The 24,079-nt window shown below is 36.7% G+C and overlaps 2 protein-coding genes across 3 annotated transcripts; both read left to right on the top strand.

Annotated features, from left to right (window-relative positions):
• The first annotated feature begins 2,886 nt into the window (after positions 1 to 2,886).
• On the top strand, positions 2,887 to 11,521 carry LOC104108525 (probable monogalactosyldiacylglycerol synthase, chloroplastic). Of its 2 annotated transcripts, XM_009617587.4 has the most exons (8): positions 2,890 to 3,779; positions 4,272 to 4,444; positions 8,500 to 8,661; positions 8,743 to 8,884; positions 9,035 to 9,259; positions 9,916 to 9,978; positions 10,104 to 10,178; positions 11,001 to 11,521. In XM_009617587.4, exons 1-8 carry the CDS (start codon positions 3,246 to 3,248, stop codon positions 11,232 to 11,234), a joined length of 1,608 nt encoding a protein of 535 aa, XP_009615882.1. In that variant the 5' UTR covers positions 2,890 to 3,245; the 3' UTR covers positions 11,235 to 11,521. The 2 variants fall into 2 exon arrangements, with proteins under 2 accessions (XP_009615883.1, XP_009615882.1); XM_009617588.4 differs by lacking the exon at positions 10,104 to 10,178 and having other exon boundaries at positions 2,887 to 3,779.
• Positions 11,522 to 14,602: 3,081 nt separating this feature from the next.
• LOC104108526 (uncharacterized) lies at positions 14,603 to 22,718 on the top strand. The gene is made up of 5 exons (XM_009617589.4): positions 14,603 to 14,890; positions 15,352 to 15,447; positions 18,134 to 18,259; positions 18,679 to 18,718; positions 22,337 to 22,718. The coding sequence occupies exons 1-5, from the start codon at positions 14,735 to 14,737 to the stop codon at positions 22,405 to 22,407; spliced, it is 489 nt and encodes a 162-aa protein (XP_009615884.1). The 5' UTR covers positions 14,603 to 14,734; the 3' UTR covers positions 22,408 to 22,718.
• Positions 22,719 to 24,079: the final 1,361 nt, after the last annotated feature.

Raw genomic sequence — 24,079 nt, 5'->3', positions numbered from 1 at the left:
TGCTTGCTGAGTGCCATATTTAGCTAAACTATTTGCCACGCTATTTTGCTCCCTCTAGATATGATGGATAGGCGGGCTACCCAGTGTAGGAGCAACAACCTGTTGTCATCAACAATATTAATATAATGAATGTTAGTTTTTGTTAGCATGCCAATGACCTCCGTTGCATCTGTCTCAATGTTGGGAGGTGTGCACGGGGGGATTCAAGATTTAAACCTTATGAGTTCAACTTTTAAAAATTTTAGCATTGAACCCATTACATTTTTAAAGTTATGGGTTCGTATCTACTATTTTTGCAATTTTAATGAATTTTTACATATAAAGTTTTACTCCCCGCCGAGTATATGCTACATCCGCCCCTGGAGGTGTGAGTCTGTCGCGCAGAGCAATTCGCAGTCCCATGAGTAGTGCAAGGAATTTTGTATGGACACTGCTAGTTTGATGTAATTTACCAGCGAATCCCATGACCCAGTGGTCTTGAAAGTCTCGAAATATACCTCATATGCCATAGTTATGTAGCGTAGGTTAAGCAGATCCGTCAATGTTCAGTTTATAGAAAGGTGCATGTGGAGGGTGCCATTTAATGTATAAAAGAGTGTTTAATTTTTTTTTTTTGTGACTGTTGTTCGTTAGGAAGTAGTGTTTAGCTGCTTTAGTGACTAACATAGGAATGTCGAGGTTCATTCCTTTTATGTTCCAGCAGTGTAGGGGTGAGGTCTGCGTACACACTATCCCTCTCCCTCACACCCAACTTGTGAAATTATACTGGATTATTGTTGTTGTTCTTTGTTGTATTATCTGAAAGGTCTCTGAAATTGTTGAATCTCCAGGGAAACACTCGATATTTTTTTCAAAATGTTTTTCATTAAACCTTTTACGAGTACAAAAACTTTAGAGAGTTGCTCATTTATTTTTTCTCAATGTATTACTTTCTTCTGAATCTTTGTTCTAACACCAAGTATTTCGATGTCATACAATTTTACTGTTGATAAAGGTTCTCTAATGTAAATTCATAGCAGGTATCTTATGAAATTAGTTAAGATCCGCGCAAGTTAGATCGGACATCACGAGTCTAAAAAGGTATAAGTTAAAAGGTCACTTGTAGTTTATCTTTACTTAGAGGAACCAAAGCTTGATCTTGAGAAGTTTAAAAAAAAATGGATATTGTCATGTATTGGAAGGACCATTCTAGAAAATATCCCGATATTTTAGTGATGGCGCGTGATGTACTTAGTATTCCTATTATCACTCTAGCATCGGAATCAATATTTAGCATTGACATGCGTGTTCTAACAAAGTACAAAAGTTACATCCATCGTGAAAATGTCCAAACACTTGTTACTACTCGAAAATGGTTGCACGACTTTTCCCAAACTCAAGCTGGTAATATTTTTTATGTGAATTTGAATATTATTAGTTTTAAAATTTTACTAAACTTAATATTTAACCAATTAATATTGCATATGAATTGTAGATGTAGATGCAAGTGAAGATGTTAAGATAACTTTATCATAAGCGGATTCAAATGTATTTGATGAGGATGATGTGTTGGATATCCCATATGCGTGATGGACGTTCTCTTGAATAGTTTGTTTTGAGTTTTGACTTTTAGTGAATGAAATATAGTCTTGTCTTTTACCTTTTTAGTGTTTATTGTGATATATTGGAATAGTATAAAACGTTATTAAGTTTTGCGAAATTTTTCCAATAAGATATTTTTAACTTTTAAATATTTAACTTTTTTTAAGGTTAGAACTTAAAGAAAAAATATAAAATTATATTTTAAAAAATCATGGGCCAGCCCGTAAGGCCCGCGGCCCACATAGAGTTGGGGTGGGGTAACCATTATAAGGCCCATCAAAACGGTGGCTAGCCTAGCCCAACCCGTCAATTGCTAAAGCCCACATGGGCAAGATTGAACTGGGCTAATCCGGTCCGGCCCATATTGACAGCTCTACCTTCAAATAGAAATGGAGAGCATGTACTCACCGTCTAGAGAATGAGCAGTTAAGTACACAAATAACTCTCAAAGTGAATGGTCTTGAATTGTTGTCCGCGTTTGTTCCATGGGCATAATTTCAAGTTTTACAAGTGTTGTCTATCGCTTGCCCTATAAGCAATACTTATAACTTTTGATCTTGAAATTCTGGCCAAATGACAAACGAGGGTCAAAAGTTAAAGATCACCAAAAAAATATTAAATTTCTACAATTATTTTTGGAGATTAAGGGAAATAAAGGCCACAAACCTCTAAAAGAAAATCTTTAGCAATTACAAACTTCAACTTCTCAAAGATTCTTTCCAAAGTTTGTTAGGGGAATTAGAAACTAGTTTTAATTCATAGTCTAACTAAGTTATATTGCAAGGGTGGATTTGACCTGAAATTAATATAAGGACTAATAGTGTTAGCAAGAATAACTTAGGACTGACTTAAAGTTGATAATCATTGTATAAGGTTGACCTATGTTTTCAACACGCTTTAGGATATTGCTCAATTCTCCTTTCCATTCATTTCTAAACAAATTCAGTTTTGCAATTACATGTATTGAGCATGTGCAACACATTTACTATTGTTTTTCCAACTCATACTCATTTCTCATTGACTCATATTTGGGTAACTCCACCAACCAATCGTACTGTGTTTGCTTTTAATTTAATGTAAGCCAACTTTGTTTTTTTATGACACACAACAATAATATTTATGCTTCAATCCAATTGGGATCAGCTATATGTTCGTTTATTTTAGGCTGATATTATAAAGTATTTGTATTGTGAGAATTTATCATGAAATTGATATGACAGGTTTACACGGGCAAAGTTTTGTTTTTTGTTTTTTTAACTAAAAAAGAAAGAAAAAATAAAACCTAGTTCTTGGTATCTATTTTCTGGTACCATAGCTTTTGTCGTGTGATTTACAAAGAAGAAAATTCCCCGCATATTACATTCTCCCACTAAATCCTCTCCTTGTGGCTCTCCATCCTCCTCCAAAACACACACACACACTCTCCTTTCTCTTTCTCTCTCACACAGTGACACAGGCACACACTTTCACCATCAGCGCCTTTCATCTAACTTGGCTCATTTATTAGTAACCCTTTTTCTCTCTCAACTTTTTCTTGCTATGTAATGTAAAGATTCTTGATGCCCAGGAAAAAAATAAAAAATCCAATCTTTATGTTATATATGAGCACCCTTTGGATTATCCACCGATTTTAACCGTTTCCCCCCAATAACAGAAGAGTAAAAATGATGCAGCATTCTTCTTCTGTAACTCAAGAACCCACTAACCCCTTTACTTTTGTATCTCAAGTAGGCTCTTTTGTGTTTAATAACTCATGTAGTAGAGTCAGCAAAAGTAGTTTTACTTTAGATTCATATTCAAATTTGCTGTCTAATTACTTGTATTTTGATTGTAATGTAAAAAAAGATTCTTTGAATCACAAGAATAAGCCAAAGGCTTCACCTATATTGAGTTTGAGTATTAGTAATAAGAGTGCTTCATCATTTAGTAGAGTTCTTTTTCAGTTTAATAAGGCTATTAGGTTTCATTGTGAGAAAATCCCACTCGGGTTTGCCTCGGTTGGGGTGAATTATGGAGAGAGTAATGGGGTTAGAGAAGAGGGGAGTGTAGTAGAGAATGAGGGAATACCTAGCAATGGTGTCGAATCGGAACCTCCGAAAAAGGTGCTTATTCTGATGAGTGATACTGGTGGGGGTCACAGAGCCTCTGCTGAAGCTATTAGGTCTGCTTTCAATGAAGAATTTGGAGATAAATATCAGGTTAGTTTTGATGGACTCTTTTTGGCTTCTCGCATACTAAGTATAGGCGAATCCCGGATTTAGAGTCGGTGTGTTCAGAATGAGTACAACTAGTTATATTTTTATACACTTTTCTGTATGTGTATACATGTTTGAAGGAGAGCAGTGGCGCAACGGTAAAAGTTGCCATAGTGTCACTAGGAGGTCACGGGTTCGAGCCGCGAAAAATAGCCTCTTGTAGAAATACAAGATAAGGCTGTGTGCGTAAGATCCAATGTGGTCCGGCCCTCCATCGGACCTTGTGCATAGCGGGAGTTTAGTGCACCGAGCTGACCTTATATGTATACATGTTTGAACCAAAAGCAATGGATTTGGTTGAATGTGCTGCGAGGGCTAGATTCGCCTATGCCAATAAGTGGTGGATTTATGTGTAGTACATATGATAAAGTATGAGATATATGAGTGTGTTTGTTGATTTTGTTGTTGTATCTGCTTAAAGAGGGTGCATTGCAGGTGTTCATTACTGATTTGTGGACAGAACATACACCGTGGCCTTTCAACCAACTGCCACGGAGTTACAACTTCTTAGTGAAACATGGCTCTCTGTGGAGAATGACATATTATGCTACTGCTCCTCGTTTAGTTTATCAGACAAATTTTGCTGCTACATCTACTTTTATTGCTCGGTAAGAATGACTTATTTGGTTTAGTTGATTATGTAAGTCCCTTTTCTTTTAGCGCGAATGAATGTAATCTTGACATAAGACCCAATGTTTGATATATGAAACAACTGGTAACTCTTGCGACGGTAGTATATATAGTCCTTCCTTCATCATCATAGTGCAGTGTCTATTTTGCAAGATATTGGCATTTTTTAAGAATATTGGTAATATTTATGCTGCAATCTGCATCTTTATTTTATATGCAGCTTTATATCACTATCAGGCTTAATGTGTTTGTTTTCTGCATCGCTTTTGATTAGCATTTAACTGAACCAAGAGTGTGAACTTGAACATTGGTACATATTCATGTGTGGCTCTAGAAAATTTGTTATATCGAGAAGCTGCTTATCATTCGATGACAAGCCACCTCCAATGGTCTTATTTCGAAGATCATTCAACGAGTTGACCTTAGTTCTTTATTTTCTGTCAGTGTTAAGTGATTGGGTGTTTTTTCCTTTTCTTTTGGTTTTTGTAATTTATGATGATTGATCATATTTTTAAAACTGTCATGAATAACGATCATCTGCCGCTTAAAATGGCAGAGCAATGTGAAGCAAGGGTTTTTGGAGTATTCTAGTTTCAATGTTGGAGTGCTCTCCCCATGAGAAGCCATAATCTTATGATAAAAATGGATAAACATAATCTATTGACTTCCAACTTAGAGCACCTTCTACTCTAAACTATTGTATGCTATCTAGAGTGTTTCACTGTCAAAGTCAAAGGTGTATTGATTGCAATGTGAGACACTTAAAAAATATTTTGTATCAATGGGTAATCTGTAATTTTGGATTTTGATTAGGGAAGATTATGTGCATCCATTTAATAGTTTCGGTTGAGGGAATAAATTGTTGTCTCCTTATATGGTATTGGGATATCCTCATCTAATGAGCTAGTTATGATTTAGGCCAATGTCCCTTTTTTTGCATCATATCAGATTTGGAGCTATCTGTATTCTTAGTTTACCCAATGTTGGGCTCTCATGTTATATTATTCTCGCTCCAGATATCCAGCTCTGGGCGTGCGGGAATGTTAAGTATCTCACACTGATTGAGGGAATGAGTTGTTATATCCTTATATGGTCTTTCTTTAATCAATTAAAGTAAATATCTCCTTGTATGGTGTTAGAATCACCAAGTTAATTTTCGAGGTTAAGTTAGGCTTAAGGTCCATAATCTTTACGAGTCCTAACACTCCTTAAGTTGGATTGTACGTATTGTGTGCTTCTAATTTGGTGTGAGGATATTTGCTAAATGGTCATTCGAATTGCACCTAAGGTTATGACCTGGTGATCAATAAGTGGGCGCAAAACCTTGGAATCAAGATTCAATCCCAGTAAAGACAAAATATACTAGGTGATTCCTTCTCATATGTCTATGCCTCGGTGCGTAAAGCTAACCCAATACATGTGCTAATTGGATGTAGCAGGTACCTGGAGGAATAGTCGAGGTGCACTAAGCTAGTCCAAACATCACCTTTATTAAAAGAAAAAGGTCATGTGAATTGACGAGGCTTGTAGCAGTACCTCATGGCTCAATCTTTAGCCTAATAAAGTGACGAACTATCTCTATGTACTTCGTTCTTTTGTGAACACAAAATTATTGCTCATCACAGGTCAATAGGTCTATAATCTAGCATATTTTCTTCTTCTAGTATATCCAATGTATACTTAGTCAATTGGTAATGGGTGGCGGTGGAACTCGAACTGAAGACCTTTGCGTGCTCTGACTTAGGAATTCTGGTGGTGGAATGAGGAGGTACAAAGATTACTAAAGCTAAAAGAGAGTGCTATAGGAAGTTGCTAAAATCAAAAGAAGGAGAAGCCTTTGAAGAATACAAGAAAACGAAGAGGGAAGCTAAGAAGGTTGTAAAGCCTGAGGGAAGCTCTAGATGGCTTGTACCAAAAGCTAGGGATATGAGAGGACGGAAAAATCTTTAAACTAGTATGACTGAGAGAGAAGAGGGGCAAGGATTTAGACTAGGTGAAGTGTATTAAAGATAATTCTCAAGAAGTGTTGACATGAGATTACAAGATTGAGGAGAGATGGAGAGGCTATTTTGATCAATTGTTCAACTCAAACCAAGAGAATAATAATTTAGACCTCCACACATATGTGTAATGTAGAAACTTAGTTGCACTCTTAGAATTAGGCCGATAGAGGTAAAGAATGCCATGAAAAATATTAAGATTAGAAAAAAATGTGTGGTCCAAATAGTATCCCTATAGATGTTTGGTGTATATTGGAGAGGTTGGGAGTAAAATGGCTCACCAAGCTATTTAATGCTATTCTAAGAAGTGGTAGGATGCCCAAAGCGTGGAGGAAGAGTACCTTGATTCGAATTTTTAAGAACAAAGGAGATATTCAAAGTTGTGTGAACTATTGTTGCATTGAGCTCATGTGTCATACGATGAAACCTTAGGAAAGACTGATAGAACGTAGACTTAGGAACACGATAAAAGTGATAGAGAACCAGTTTGGATTTATGCACGGTAGATCTACAATAGAGGCGACATTCCTTCGAAGAAGATTGATGGAGAAGAAAGGTCTACACATGGTGTTCATTAACCTAGACAAAACATATGAAGAGTACCACGGAAGGTCCTTTGGTGGGTGTTGGAGAAGAAAGGAATTTATATTAAATATATAAATTCCATAAAGGACATATATGAAAGAACCGTCACTAGCGTGAAAACAGTAATAGAAGATTAATTTAAAAATTGAAGTTAAGTAAATGATGTTTGGGATTAGTATAGTTATTATTGTATATTGGATGCTAAATTAGTACTATTAATTTTAAATTAGGTGTTATAAATATTAAATTCATATATGATAAGACAATAAGTAGGATGTTGAGATGGATGTGTGGACATACTAGGTTAGATAGAATTAGGAATGAAGTTATTCGAGACAAGGTTGGAGTGACCCTTGTGGAGGAAAAGATGCGAGAAGCGAGGCTAAGATGGTTCGGGCATGTTAAAAGGAGAAGCATAGATGCCCCAGTCAGGAGGTGTGAGAGATTGGCCTTGGGGGGTAAGAGGAAGGGTAGAGGTAGGCCAAAGAAGTCTTGGGGAGAAGTGATCAGGCGGGACATGGCACAACTGGAGCTAACCGAGGACATGACCCTTGATAGGAGGGTGTGGAGGTTGAGAATTAGGGTAGAAGGTTAGTAGGTATTCGAGCGTTTCCGTGTGTGTCTTAGTTCAATAGTATTAGTGTTAGTTGGTATCCCTTTTATTCTTAATTTGCTATTACCACATATTTTGTGTTGTTACTTGCCTTCCATACGCCCTTAGTTTGTTATCATTTCATATCTTGTACAATTATTACTGACTATTAGTGCTTCTTTCAAACTCTCTTTTGCTTTCTTGGGTTTTGTTTTCTAAATACCTTACATTGATATTACTTGCTATAGGTGCTTCTTCCATCATTTCTTTAGTCGAGGGTCTATCAGAAAGAGTCTCTCTGTCCTTCCAGGGTAGGGGTAAGGTTGCGTACATCCTACCCTCCCGGGACCCCACTTGTGGGATTACACTGGGTTGTTGTTGTTGATGATGATGATAAGACAATAAGTAAACTATATTTTTGTGGAATGTGTGCTTTACTAGGTGAGGCTTTCTTCTTGCATCTTGCTTCTCATCCCAGGAGTCTTGTCACTTAAACCTGTATAAAAGTATGCCTCTTGACATAACACATGACTCGATTTGTATGGTGCACTATTTTTTTTATCAATACTTTGCATGGTACAATTTTGTCAGTTCTCTACTTGTGTTTCTCTCTCAGTTAATCATTTCTATTGAGTTTTTCTCATCTCTTGATATTATGAGCTTATGCCATTCTGCTGTATTGCTTCTTTTTAATTTTACCCAAAAAATGTTTCCCTTCCATGTTTTCAATATATACTTGGACTGGTTGAATGTTATATTTACATATCCGCACCCAGCTTACAGAAGCTGACTAGCTTTTATTTTCCCTTGTAGCAGCTTCAGTTGTATAACAAGCCTTCTCTCCTACTTTGTGCAGCGAGGTTGCTAAAGGTTTAATGAAATATCAACCTGATATTATTATCAGTGTACATCCTCTAATGCAGCATGTACCTCTTCGCATCTTGAGGTCCAAGGGTCTCTTGAAGAAGATCATATTTACAACTGTTATAACAGATTTAAGCACTTGTCATCCTACGTGGTATATTTTATGGTTATTCAACAAATTCTGATTATCTTGATCCTTGTAGTACTAATAATATTGTTTGAATTTCATATTTAGGTTTCACAAACTCGTTACTAGGTGCTACTGTCCATCAGAAGAGGTAGCAAAACGAGCACTGAGAGCAGGTCTCAAGCCATATCAACTAAAAGTTTACGGGCTTCCCGTACGGCCATCATTTGTGAAGCCGGTTCCTCCCAAGGTAGGTGTAATTTTCAGTTTCCCCAGGGTACATGGAAATAGTGGGCCCTGATAAACATACTTCTGTATCGTATTCTCTCATATTCTTTGCGCTATCTCTCACATGATCATGATCAGTGCCTTTTAGACTGTTTTCTAATCGAATTTACAGGTTGAACTGAGAAAGGAACTTGGAATGGAGGAGCATCTCCCAGCAGTACTGTTGATGGGTGGCGGGGAAGGGATGGGCCCAATAGAGGCAACTGCTCGAGCACTTGGAGATGCACTGTATGATGAAATTCATGGGGAGCCAATAGGTCAACTCCTAGTAATATGCGGCCGCAATAAGAAGCTTTTCAACAGATTGACTTCAGTGCAGTGGAAAATTCCTGTTCAGGTATTACTCGAAACTTTGCCAGCCTGGTATTTTCACTAATCTCTTTGTTGTATTATCTGGAGCCGAGGGTCTATCGGAAACAACCTCTCTACCCAGCAGTATAGGGGTGAGGTCTGCGTACACACTACCCCCTCCCCCAGACCCAACTTGTGGGATTATACTGGGTTGTGGTTGTTGTTGGTGTTCTTTGTTGTATTATCTGAAAGGTCTCTGAAATTGTTGAATCTCTAGGGAAACACTCAATTGTGAAACTCTTTATTTTCTCTTTCGTTTTGATTGGTGTAATAAGCTCGGTATCCCATAATCACTCCACCCTGTTGTTGGTATCAAACCTCCATCTTTTCCTGAAATTCTCTTACACGCATTCTTGTACTCAAATCATTGACCATATAATGGATGCTTAAAATACACGAATGCAGATAATTGTCTGTTTTACATTTTAACTTTAGGGTTTATTGTCAGTTTCTCATAATTTTTAAGCACCGTGATTTTCCTTTTAATCCAGTTATAGTAACATTTTGCTACTTGTGAGCTGCAGATTCACTGTATATGTGTGTGACTGACATATAATACCAATGTACATAGTATACCTTTGACTAAAGTTTACATGCTCGAACATTTATGTGTGTCCTTGGCGTGTCTATGTCATGTTTCAGGTAAAGGGATTTGTCACTAAAATGGAGGAATGTATGGGCGCTTGTGATTGCATAATTACTAAGGTTTGTCAGTTGCTTTCTAGCTGTCTACTTCAATAAACCAAATAGAAAAGGGAGGATAAGATGCCTCCTTCGCCTCAAAGTGAAAAAAGAAAAAAGAGTACTATAGTTATTCTGGTTTTCTGTAGGCTGGTCCGGGGACTATTGCAGAAGCCGTGATTCGAGGACTGCCTATAATTCTTAATGATTACATTGCTGGACAGGTATATCGAGCATTCAGTACATTATTTTGTTCTTTCTTTAGGAGTTCCTTTTTCCTTCGTCTTGCGCCCATTCAGAATACCTCTTCTATGAGGTTCATCACTGCTGATTGTTGTTTTCTTAATTAGATAATATTCCTGTCAAATTTGCCATTTGAAATGTTAATTCTCATTTGCTCCTGCAACCTCTTTAAAAGTTGTACAAATATAGAGGCACTTTATATTATGATAGCAGAAGGGGAGCCTTGGCGTAACTGGTAAAGTTGCCTCCACGTGACCAGGATGTCACGGGTTTGAGCCGTGGAAACAACCTCTTACAAAAATGTAGGGTAAGATTGCGTACGATAGACCCTTGTTGTCCGGCCCTTCCCCGGACCCCGCTCATAGCGGGAGCTTAGTGTACCGGGTTGTCCTTTTTTTTATATTATGATCGCTAATTTCTCTTAGTATCCCATTTCTTCGCAATTGTCTTTTTTTTAAATCTTGGAAACGTTACCCTACTACACGCCTGCTTGTTGTCTGGCTTGAGTTTTCTTCTTAAATGTGACTCTCAAACTAATGATTATAACTTATAATTGGTTTGCTGGTTTTATTTGGCTGATGGCATCCTTCTTAACGTTGCATCATCCTAATAATTAAGTTTGTAAATCTCTGTTAAACTTTTCACAACTGCGCACTAACATAATTTGACTAAACCAACATCACCTCTTTTATCTAGGTTCATTTGTTTTGTCATTGCAGATGTTTCCTATTATGCTCAACTCCGGAGTCTTTTCAACCTATTCTAATTTCTTATCGTCCATACGTTTGTTTTATCTACTGCAGGAAGCTGGAAATGTGCCATATGTTATCGAGAACGGATGTGGGAAATTCTCAAAGTCGCCTAAAAAGATAGCCAATATAGTAGCTCAGTGGTTTGGTCCAAGACAAGATGAACTCAGAATCATGTCTCAAAATGCTCTAAGATTAGCAAGGCCGGATGCTGTATTTAAGATAGTCCATGACATGCATGAATTGGTCAGGCAAAGAAATTTTGAGCCCCAATGTTGTCCTGCTTAAATTAATTACATCAACTGAGCAGGTATCCGGCAGAATAGTCGAGGTGAGCACAAGCTGGCTTGGAAACCGTTACAAAAATAATAATTGCACCAGCTCAATTTTGGCTCGAATTCTTAGTAGAATGTACTATTGCCTTGCTTTTCCTCTTTTTTTTTTTTTTTACTTTCTTATTCTCTGTTATTTCTGTTCATTTACCTTAAGTGTATTGAATCCAAGATAAACAAAATCTTGTGGTCAAATTCATTTTTAGATAATATATTTTTCCTGTCTCACGGGGATGTATCAAACCTTTTTCTTTTCTTTTCCTATTTCCTGCAAACTTGAATGTTGACAATAAAGAAACTCCCTGGAGTTTAAGGCAAAACTTAAATTAAACTTTTAAAGCAAATAACAGTTGGCAAAGTATGATATACTCCACTTTTAAGTCTGTAAACAGTAGAGGTGTACAAAGGTTGGGTTTATACGGGTTTACAATTACCAAATCAAACCAATTGTATTGGATTTTTAAATCTATAAACCAAACCAACCAACAAAAATCGGGTTTTTTTCAATCTTGGGATTTTTGATTTTTTCGGGTTTTTTCAGTAAAATCTTCATAATACAAAACATATAACTTGTGCTCCAAATATTTCTTTGGTCTTAGTAGGATACAACAATATAAGCTATTACCCAAGAAAATAATGCAAAACAATATGAGATGCGTCATGACTTTGTACTATAATATTCAATAATAAAGATAATGAAATCGCATAAAAACAAATATTGCTAATTAATAAGCCATGATGAAAATGAACATAATCTAAAAGTACTAAGTATGATACAACTATATAAGGTGTTACCCAAGAAAATAACATAAAATAATGTGAGATGAGTCGTGATATTGTAATAAAATATTCAACAATAAATATAATAAAACCTCATAAATCCATAATGAAAAATCTAAAAGTACTAAGTCATGCTAAAGTAAGTACAACTAATAAGTACTCAGTATTAATCACATGACTAAACAATAAAAAAACAAGTTATATCCCGAAGGATCGCCAGTTGGTTTGGAGGGCAGTTATACATACAGATGACCTGGGATCGATCCTCCCTCAATGCCTTCTGGGTTGAGCTTGTCGCACAGGGGCTTGCCTAGTGCGGTTTACATCCCCTGCGTGGTTTGCAAACTATTACACAGTGGGGGATTTACCCAGTGCGCACAGAGTGCTCACCCGAAGGACAGACGTTGTGGCAAAGGCTGTAGCGGTTGCGGATTTTTTTGGGGTTCAAAAAAAAAAAGTTATGCATTTTCACTATCTAAATCAATACAAAAATAAAAAAATAAATATTCAACACTATTGCTATTCTTAGTATTCCATTGAATTATTGATTTAGTTTTGGTTTGGGCTTTATTTAAGTTACTAACATATATGGGCTATAAAACATATTGGACAATTCAAAAATTTCAAGTTAAAGCTTGAAATAATACGTTAAAAAAGAGAACTATGAAAAGTTCAAGAAATATCTATACATTGCATTACAATAAATATGTTTGTGTATAAGATAATTTTAAAATTTGTATACATGTAATGTCGGTTTAGTTTCGGTTTGACTTTTTAAAGTTAAAATCAAACTAAACTAATTATAATTGGGTTTATTTTTTCAATATCAAATCAAACCATAATTAATTTTTTTTCGGTTTGACTCAGATTGTTAGTTTGATGTAGTTTGTTGGTTTCCTTTGTATACTCATAGTGAATATTATGCTGAAGAAAAAGGTATTTTAGGAAAATCATATTGAGTACAAAAATTGATAAAATCACATTCTAACAGAGGCTGCATGAAGCTTTTATCAATTTGACAAAACATCTAAGCAGCAAGATTTTTGATACATATCACTTGGTATCAAATTAAAACAAAAAAAAAACATATTCATTTGGTCTATCACTTACTATTATTATGATACATATCTTTTTGTATACTAACCTCAGTCACTATAAAACAGCACTAAATAAGTTCACTTACATGTTACCAAACCAGCCACTGCCATTCAAATAATCCCTTAAATTTGATGGTAAGTTTATTTTCATCCCTATTGTATTATTTTGCAATATATGGTTCTATAAGTTTGCAAAAATAAGCACTTTTGGTCCAACCGATGGAACATCCAAAACGAGCTATTAAAAAGGATGGAGATGTCATATTCTTTTCATGTGATTAGAGTAAAAATGGTCCCGAAAAGAACTTGTTCTCCAATTTCAGCGATACAAACAAATTAAAAAGTTCAGGCAACGTAATCACAAGAAATTTGATAAAATGTCTATTAGTAATAAAGTAACTCGCGATTGTGGTAAAAATAAATTTTTACATGAAAAATTGATCATGATTATTATTTAGCTTGGACATGTAGAAAACGTATCTTATTTCCATTAGTTTTAAATGATCCAATTGGAAGTTCTATTGGGTTGATGAAAATATTAAATTTTATAAACTTAAAAGATCGTATGTATTTAAGGTAATACAACCGGAATAAAGATAGGGTTTTCTTAAATTAAAGTCAATCAAACTCAGATTCTCCCCACCTGCCTTGACTGGGAATTTGGCATTGACCTTATATATTAAAATTCAAAAAGTGAATACATGAAGGAAGGAAACATAATGCCTTGCCTCCACACAATTTAAGGGGTTATTTGGTAGGAGGTATTATAAAAAATAATGCAAGTATTAGCTTTGTGCGTTACTAATCTCTTGTTTGGTACATTTTTTTAATCTATGTATTAGTTATACATTCTATTTGGTATTATCCTATGTATAACTAATACATAACAAACTATGGTATTAACAATGCAAAGATTTTTAATAATTGTATGGTTAAAGACATAATTGCCCATCAAATCCCTCAAAGTGTACAAAGTTAAAGAATATGGAGGGTATTTTTGGAAACAAATCATTTTTTTAAAAGAAATTATGCAATGTTTTACTACACCAAACCAAACAATGAATAAGAAATAATCCCAGCATAACTAATCTCAACATTACTAATATACTCTATTCAGCACTATTATTATACCCCTACCAAATGATCCCTAAGTGAGAATTGGAACTAGTGTATCTATCCAAAAGTTAGAATTAGAACTAGTGTAATTTAACTAGATACACCTATATACAATTGATCCTAGTGTTAGAACTACAACTAGGTGCACAATGTATATATATAAAAAAAGTCCCCCCTCTTACATGGATTAAAATACTTTAAAAAATTGTTATTGGAGCTAAAATAGACTTAACCCTAACTTAAGTGATAATTTTTTCTTTTCTGACAACCTAAGGGATCATTCTCGGTTTTAAAAACTCACAAAAAAACAGTTTTTCCACAATAGTTCGAGGACTAATTTGACAATTCCCTCCATTTCTCTCGCTACTCCTTCCCCTTTCCCTTTCTCCTGAAAATTCAAAAAAAGCCTCTCCTTTTCTGCAATTTCTGAGTAAAGAGCTAGAAATTGTGAAGGAGAAGAAAAATGAATCACCGTAATCTAAGTCAATATCACCATTTAGAGAATTCACAACATCAATCAGTAGACGGGCTTTTAACCCTTTTCACTAAAGCCAACCATGACTTGACAACAATCCAAAACAAGCTCGAAAGGGAATTTCAACAAGTCTACCCTGATAATGTCTGTAATTTAACTCTTTTCAGCTTCTCTTGGTTTTGATTTTGCTGTTTTTTCAATTTTTTGAATTCTATGCACCTAAAAAATAGTTACACATTAGGTTGCTTATTAGGTAATTTACAGGTAATATCTCGATAAACATTAATTAGAGTATATGACAAAAATGGTAACTAATCTGTTACCACATGTTAAAATTTACTCATACTGTAAAGTATTAATTACACTGTAAAAATGCTTTTGTTTTTGCTATTTTTATATTTTTTGAGTTTAAATTCTATGCAGTGCAGTGAAAAAAATAGTTACACATTAGTTCATTTATTAGGTACTAATTTATAGGTAAATGTGTTGATAAACATTAATTGATAATATGGTAAAAATGATAACTAACTTGTTAGCACATGTTAAAATTTAGCATAATTTACATTGCCAGTGTATATAACTTAAATACTTTTGTTTGGTTCCAGGCGAACCCCATGAAGCTAGTTTCCAGGATTAAGAAAGTTCAAGATGAAATGTCCACTTTGAAGGAGCAGTGCCGTGAGTTACTTGCAGCTAAACAGGTATTGCTTGATTTTAACTACTACGCCTCAACCAGTGGCGAAGACAGGAATTTCTCTAAAATGTTCCACTTTAATATATATCTATATAAAAAGTAATACTTTGTCTTATATATTTCGTATAATTTTCTATGTTCAGTCTAGTGGCGATGCTCAACCCCAAACTAGTTGGGGTCAATTATATGAATTATCTATACCCGTTCTGCTCTATTTAGGTCCATTTTATTTCAGTACTCATTAATTTGTGTTCCGAGACAGGTTGACATATGTGTATTCTAATTTGTGAGTATATTATTCTTTCTGCTTTGGGACCTTAATATTATTTTAAATTCTTGCATTTAGATAATATAAGTTCGGAAATATGGGTTAGGCACACTTCACGGGTTTGAACACTGCTATAGACAAAAGTATTTGAGTGGAGAAGGATAGAGGGACGATCTATGCACCATTGACCCGAGATTTTTTGGTTATCAAAGAAATACTGAATTGCTTGAAACACCAAGTCATGTCTGTGGGGAACAAGGCGCTGTCATAAGGATAATATGTAAAATTTTAGCTAGATGTCTTTTATGTTAGCGTACATTTGTATAGTTAATGCAGATCCAGGAAGGGGGAAGATATGTCAATCAATTACATTCAAGAGAAAGAGTTATATTTTGGTAGTGAAATAATTTGTGATAAATAACCAAAGAATGCGATATATTAGTGACTAAACAAACTCAGTGTAAAATTTCAAAGATCATGCTCACCGAGGAAAAGGAAAAATAGGAAGTTTCAAAACTGGTTCTGTTGAGACAATGTTACATTAATCCTTTGTTTGCCTATCTTGTCGTAGAGGCTTGACATAGGTATAGATACTTCATGTGCACATGGTCTTCACTTACGAGAAATTAGCTAAAGAACTGTATCTAAGCATACCGGATACTTATCAGATATATACCCATAAACGAGCCCATCTAACTTGGACTTTAGATTGCTAGTTGTTATTCTCTTTTGATGTAAGGAATTAGAATAACATAGGTTAGTGATGAGATGGAAAAGCGGAGAACTTTGTGATTTTGTTAATCAAATAAGAAAGACTGCATCTCCTATTTTCTTGCTTTAGTCCTCTTCTTTTCTTTTTCACCATTAGAGTGGATTTCTTTCTCTTTCTCCCCTGATTTTCAAAGTATCTAAAGCTTTTTCATGGTTCTTTAGTCGAGAAGGTTTACAGGCAACTTCTAGCCTGCTGAAGTCAACTACTCTGGACAAAATTTTCTGAGTTCTTGAGTTCCATGTGGAAACTGATATCTGCTTACAAATATGGTAAATAGTGAAGCTGATTGCTGCCCATTTCTCCTTCTAAATGATTCTCTTGCCTGCCAAAAGTCAAAAATTGTTTACGTTATTTCTTGGACGTCGGGGATAGTGTTTGGAAGCTATATAATGTCCAGTTCTCAATCTTGTTCAGGTGGTTGTGTATGATGAACTAGTTTTTGTCAGTAATACTCGAAGTTTCACTTCCATATTATTGTAGAGTCCATTGAAATTTGATCATTGTTGACAACAATGGAGGGCATTATACAAGGTTTCACTAAGCCAATAGGTACCATTGGTGCTGGACTTAAAGTTGATTTTGAACTTAGTAAGTTGTTTTATGATGTTTGTCTGCTCTCCCCTTTTGGAAAAGCAAAAGAAGAAAGAAATGGAAGATGTGTGGCATGTTGTTGGTACGAGAATGTGTAAGCTAAACTGCTCTGTTGTATAAATGCATGTGAATTAATTTTATCATTGTGGAAATGCCACTACTATGATTATGATATCTTAAGTTCTGTAATTACTATGTTTGTCCCTGAAACAACCTCTCTACCCTTTTCGGGGTAGGGGTAAGGTCTGCGTACACTCTACTCTCCCCAGACCCCACTAATGGGATTTTACTGGGTATGTTGTTGTTGTTGTAATTACTATGTTTACAGAATACTAGATCTATAAAGAATTGGACCATGTTGATGTCAAGTACAAAATGCCTTACGTTAATTATGTGACAATGAGAAAGTGTAAGGATATTCAGGGAGAAACAAATGCACAAATTTACTGGGGCAAACTGACTGAAGATTTCATATGATGCTAAAGTTTAGTCCTTCAAAAAAACAAAATGAAGGCTATGTTGAATATGAAGTAGAAATCTTACAGCTGAATCTCTAGCAAATGTCAAAGTTGATATTTATGCAGCTTAATTGTTCATAGCGAAAACCTTTGAATACTTGTACTGACTGCTGAGGAGTAACATTTAATATGTCTTGGCCCTAGTGATTCATCACAAAGACCCAGGAGAAGATAGCAAAAAGTTGATCTACATCAAACAATTTTCACTTTGTGAAGTCTTTCCGCAGCAGCTGAGTGCCTATGATAGAATCCATGAAAAAGCTAAAGAAATGCAGTCAATTTTTTATTTTTTAAAAGAAATTAGGAAGTGTACTTAGTTTTATTTTCAGCCTATGAATTTAGTTATGCTCTACCTTTCAAGAGTTTGTATATAGCATTCACGTATAGATTTTCTGTACTTTAAAAGTTGCTATAGTTGGGACCAAGACTTTCTGGTCATTAGTAGCAAATAGGCGTCCAGTCACCTCTTTCTTTATTATATATGTTTCTTTTATTGTGATGTGCTGGGATTTAAAAACTTCTGTTCTGGTCACACTATAAACAGGATTTGATTGATAAAGCTCGTGGAACCTTAGTTGGGAACAGGTCGTTGCTGCAAAGGTTGCAATTATCTACAGGTGTTCCTATCATCAGTGATTCTGATGATCCATCATATGCTAGCTTCAACCAGGTAATTTGATTTTGCAGCCTCATCCAATAAGGGTAATTGTTGTTCCTAAATATAAGATTGAGCATTTAGCCATTCCTTCTCCCACCCAACCTTCTTTATCTGTCATATTCCTAGGTTTTACTCCGCTTTTTGGTAGGGGAAAACTACAGAAACTTAATTGACTTCATCTTAATTGTGGCAAGGTTGTAAAAATTTCCAAATGTTGTCTAGAGAATCGGCACCATTTGCCAGCGCGCAACCAAAATCTTATCTGAAGGGCAAGATTCTTGATTTAGTTGCCACTTGCCATGGCATTTAAGTGCTTGCTGTGGTGGCTATTGTTGCCCTGCTACAGTTTTCCCCTCCCTTACCTCCTTTCTTGGTGTTTCGGATCTCTCTCTCTCTCTCTCTCCCAACTTCTCTTTATTCTTGATGTGCAGGTCATTGACGAATGGACAACTCAAGTCAGATCAAGAACAGGTGCAGTATCATAATGCCAATTTCATAACTTATATGCTCAACATTTTAACACTTGACTGGCGTAGCACTTATGTTTCCTATGTAAAGAAAACATGTAAATGAAAAAGAGGTACATATTTGGGGTAAATATGTGTCTGCTGGTCCTATTGTGACTGTCCGATAAACATTTTGACCATAATTGAAACTTATAAGGAGCACTTTCTTTTTCTTTTTCTCATCACGACTAGCCCATTGATGAACTTCCGTAATTAATGGTTTGTTAAATCTTTTTTTTAATAGGATTTTACTCCTGCTCTGCATTGTCAATTTCCGGGTAGCTGTGATCAGTTCCTTGGAGCACTTTGGGCATCTAAACTGGATTGCTGAAATTAATAAATGTGGGGGGTATGTGTGTGTGTAGTGTGTGTGTGTGGGGGGCGGGGGGGGGGGGGGGGAGGTTGGAGGTGACAACTTACTATGAGTGCAGACTAATTGAAGAATAGTTCAAAATGAAAGCAAAGATCCATATATGCAATACAAACTAGTTAAATTAAAACTTAGTTTGTTGCTAGACTTACATTAGGTCCTGCTAGGAATAAGTGTGAGATTTAAAGAATCTTTAATTTTAGAGAACCCTAATTTGTCTTGAAACATCATTCTTCATTTCGCCAACGTTAATTAGTTTGGATTAAGGCATAGTGTCCTGGTTTTTCTTTATTTCCTTGAGTGGTAGAGCTAAGGGTGAGAAGGAGTGTGTCTATTTCCGAGAACCAGTTTGGGTTTATGCCGGGGCGTTCGACAACAGAAGCCATCCACCTTGTTAGGAGATTGATGGAGCAGTATAGGGAGAGAAGGGCGTACGATAAAGTTCCGAGGGAGGTTTTATGGAGATGTTTGGAGGCTAGAGGTGTACCTGTTGTCTACGTTAGGTTGATTAAGGACATATATGATGGAGTAAAGACTCGAGTGAGAACGGTGGGCGGGGACTCGGACCATTTCCCGGTTATGATGGGGTTGCATCAGGGGTCAACACTCGGCCCTTTTTTGTTTGCTTTGACGATGGACGTACTGACGCGCCACATCCAAGGGGAGGTGGCGTGGTACATGCTATTTGCAGATGATATTGTATTGATTGACGAGACGCGAGACGGTGTCAACGCGCAATTAGAGGTATGGAGGCAACATTGTTTTGGATAGCGTGCTACCACAAATAGCGACGAGGGCCCGCTTTACTAAGGCGAAAGGCGCGTGGCGACAAGTTGCATCAGGGGTCAACACTCAGCCCTTTTTTGTTTGCTCTGACAATGGACGTACTGACGCGCCACATCCAAGGAGAGGTGGCGTGGTGCATGCTATTTGCAGATGATATTGTATTGATTGACGAGACGCGAGACGGTGTCAACGCGCAAATAGAGGTATGGAGGCAGCAATGTTTTGGATAGCGTGCGGCGACAAATAGTGACGAGGGCCCGCTTCACTGAGGCGAGAGGCGCGCAGCGAAGTGCTCGCCTTTTTGATGTGAAACGACAATTTATACAAAAAAAACAAAATATTATATATATAACTAAAAACTCAATAACAATAATATATTAATAAATATATCAATTCAAAAATTTAAAACTCAATAGATAGTCATAGTAGATTCATATCACAATATGCAATTAATTCTACTCTATAACTGAAAAAGGAGGAAATTTCAGGTTTGAAGTTCTCTGCCTCTTCCCAACAATGAAAGAATTGAAAAAACAGAGCAAAAACAATAGCAAAAATAGGGTGTAGTACTGCTGCTCAATAAAAAACAGAGCAACAAAAAAAAAAGAGAAGACCAGAAAAGAAGAAAAACGAAAAAAACAGAGCATAAACAGACTCTCTGTTTTGTTTTTGCTGCATTGTTGCTCGACAAAAAACAGAGCAAAAAAAATAGAAAGAAGAAGAGAAGATCAGAAGAAGAAGAAAAATGAAAAAAAAAACAGAGCAACAGACTCTCTGTTACTGTTGCTCGACAAAAAACAGAGCAAATAAATAGAAAGAAGAAGAGAAGAAGGAAAAGGATGAAAGAAGAAAGAAGAAACCTGGGCTGGGTCGACTTGGATGAAGAAGAGGATGGCAGAAACTTGAAGCTTTCAGGTTGAAATCGTCTTGGGTGGACTTGGCTGCTCTGTTGTTTGAAGGTTGAAGAAGAAAAAAACGTGAAATTGCTGCAAGCCCTAATGTTTTAAGTCGCTGGTCTTTTCTTTTAATGTCTGTGCCTTTTTTTTTTTTTTTTTTTCAAAAAGCGACGCCACAGCTCGCCTCTCGCTACACAGGCAGAGGCGCTCGCCTTTTACAATCGCAACGCAACATAGCCAAAATAGTGCAGGCTGCTCGCCTCGCCTCACGCTATTTATAACACTGGGAGGCAGACCCTGGAATCTAAAGGTTTCAAGTTGAGCAGGACCAAGACAAAATACTTGGAGTGTAAGTTCAGTGGCGAGACTCAAGGAGGGGAAGGGGAGGTGAGGCTGGACTCGCAGGTCATCCCTAGGAGAGGGAGTTTTAAGTACCTTGGGTCTATTATTTAGGGGGATGGGGAGATTGATGAAGATGTCACACATCGTATTGGGGCGGGATGGATGAAAATGGAGATTCGCTTGCGGTGTTTTGTGTGACAAGAAGGTGCCACCGAAACTTAAGGGTAAGTTCTACAGAGCGGTGGTCAGACCAACGATGTTGTATGAGGCTGATTGTTGGCCAGTCAAGATCGCTCATGTCCAGAAGATGAAGGTAGTAAAGATGAGCATGTTGAGATGCATGTGTGGGCACACCACGTTAGATATGATAAAAAATGAGGTTATTCGCGACAAGGTGGACGTGACCGCTATTGAAGACAAGATGCGGGAAACGCGACTTAGGTGGTTTGGTCATTTGAGGAGGAGGAGCACAGACGCTACAGTGAGGAGGTGTGAGAGGTTGACATTGGAGGGCCTACAGAGAGGTAGAGTTAGGCCAAAGAAGAGGCGGAGAGAGGTGATTAGGCAAGACATGACGCAATTTCAGCTGACCGAGAACATGACCTTTGATATGAAGGTATGGAGGTCGAGGATTAGGGTAGTAGAGTAAGTAATCTAGAGTGTTCATAACAGTAGTATTGGCACGCAGTCTCGCTTTCTATTGGGTAGGTTGTTATGACTAACCGTTGTTTTTTTTCATTGTTGATCACCTTACTATCTTGTTGTTTTTATTATGCTTTTATATGACTTTTTGGTACTGTCCCTTCTTGTCTATATTTTCATTAATGTGGTGCTTATACTTTCTTGAGCCGAGGGTCTATTGGAAACAATCTCTCTATTCTCACAAGGTAGGGGTAAAGTCTGCGTACACACTACTCTCCCCAGACCCCACCGTGTGGGATAATACTGGGTATGTTGTTGCTTCCCACCTCTGGAAGGGAAGTAGGTTGGCTTTGCAGATAGTAAAAACGCGCATGGTTTAAATTAATTTGCTCATTTGGATTTTCTTTTCACGTGATGTTACTCGATGATCAACAACAGAAAACTGGAACTCATGTAGACAATACCAATGATCATTATCATTCGTTTAAGTAGGCGTTTATTTGGTGGGATAATGTATTATTTACCGAGTAACTTCTCCATTATGCAGAGGATGAGAACCTTGAGTCAGGGGAAGATATCAATCAGATGCTGTTTTCAGCAATTGTCCATGGCAACTAAGAAGTCATTCAACCTCTGCATTAGAAAGATGCTTGATGTAAGAGGCCTAGTATATGAGCTTGTGGTACCTAGCAGTTTTCTGACATATCTTATGTCTTATTCCAAAAAACAAAAAGGAGATTTTGCAATGGTTTCTTGGAGTATTCTTGTATCTTTTATTTGTTTAAGTTTACATAGTTGCCCTTTCTTGCTATTTCAGAAAGGGATTAGTAACATCAGATAACTTTCCTTTGTTACAACAAGGTAAAAATATTATGCTCCAATACATGTTAGAGAATGGTTATGAAGCATGAGTGACTTGAGCAGGGTAACACTCCTTTCTGAATGGGTACCTCATTTTGAATTTGGCGTAGTTGGTTTTATTGCGAAATTAGGAAAAGTAGATAAAGTGCTGACCAACTATAGGTTGTTCGAATTTTCAGTTTAATCTCTATGTTTTGTAGTGGATTATTTGTCTAAATTACACGCACCTGCATCTAAGCTAGCAAATTATTTAGTGTTACTGCCTTCCCTTGAACTTCGTTAGCTAAGTTTCTGTACGTGAATGTTGTATCAGATTCAATAAAGGAAAGTGAAAAAAATAGGAGAATACATTGATTTACGTAATTTCTTTTGCACAATCTTTTCTTATAAAGTTATATTTTTCTTTGTTAATTAAAGAATTTTATTTACCAGAATTGTTTATGTACAAAAACGCCCTACACAGAGAAAGTGAGTCCTACACTTATACTGGAGATCCAGCCCCAGTACAAGTTATGGATCCTCACAAGTACATCTCATCTACATCCTCTGCTACCTCATTTCCTCATTTTAGCATTACCTAGGATAAAAGTTCAGTTTGGGTAGGTATACTGCTAGCTTAGCCCTTAGGTACCAAGTTAGCCTGATAGTACACTTCTTGTATGATCAATCTAATAAGAGTTGCCTCTGTTCTGCACTAGTTCTGAAAAACAAAGGGCAGCCCGGTGCACTAAGTTCGCGCTATGCGCGGGGTTTGGGGAATGGCCGGACCACAAGGGTCTATTGTACGCAGCCTTACCCTATATTTCTGCAAGAGGCTGTTTCCACGGCTCGAACCCGTGACCTCCTGGTCACATGGCAGCAACTTTATCAGTTATACCAAGGCTCCGCTTCAAAATTGATTCTGTAAGATCCTGTTATTTCTCTCCTGCCATAAGTGATAAACTGCAGCTGCTAGACATATTCTGTAGATTCTTGCTCCACTACTTTTCCCTTTGCTAAATTGCATAGCCGACTTCTTCACCTCCTCCTAGTTCATGTTTGCTCTTTGTATGCCTTGTAAGTGCAATAGATTCTGCCATATTTTCCCTGCTACAACACAGTCAAAGAATATATGTTGCATTGTTTCATTTGCTGCATTGCATAGAGAGCATAATGGGCTGGTATCAATGTCCTACCTTGCAATTCTATCCCTAGTTGAAAGCCTGACATCTGGAGCCAATCCACACTTTACAAGCTACACGTAAGTATTTCACAAAACTTCTCATAATTTAGAGATATTTTTGTATTTTTATTTTTTTAAAATTATTTTTAGCCGGATCCTTGCACCAGTATCCGTACTAGGATCTGTATCCTCGAATCTTAGAATTTACATTTTGAAGGATTCGACCTCTAGATCCACACCCGTATCGGACACCTGCACCCATGTCCG

The sequence above is a fragment of the Nicotiana tomentosiformis genome, chromosome 12 (assembly GCF_000390325.3).
Source record: "Nicotiana tomentosiformis chromosome 12, ASM39032v3, whole genome shotgun sequence".
NCBI lineage: Eukaryota > Viridiplantae > Streptophyta > Magnoliopsida > Solanales > Solanaceae > Nicotiana > Nicotiana tomentosiformis.
Note: the sequence above shows the minus strand (reverse complement) of the source record. Positions and strands in the feature narration are given on the sequence as shown.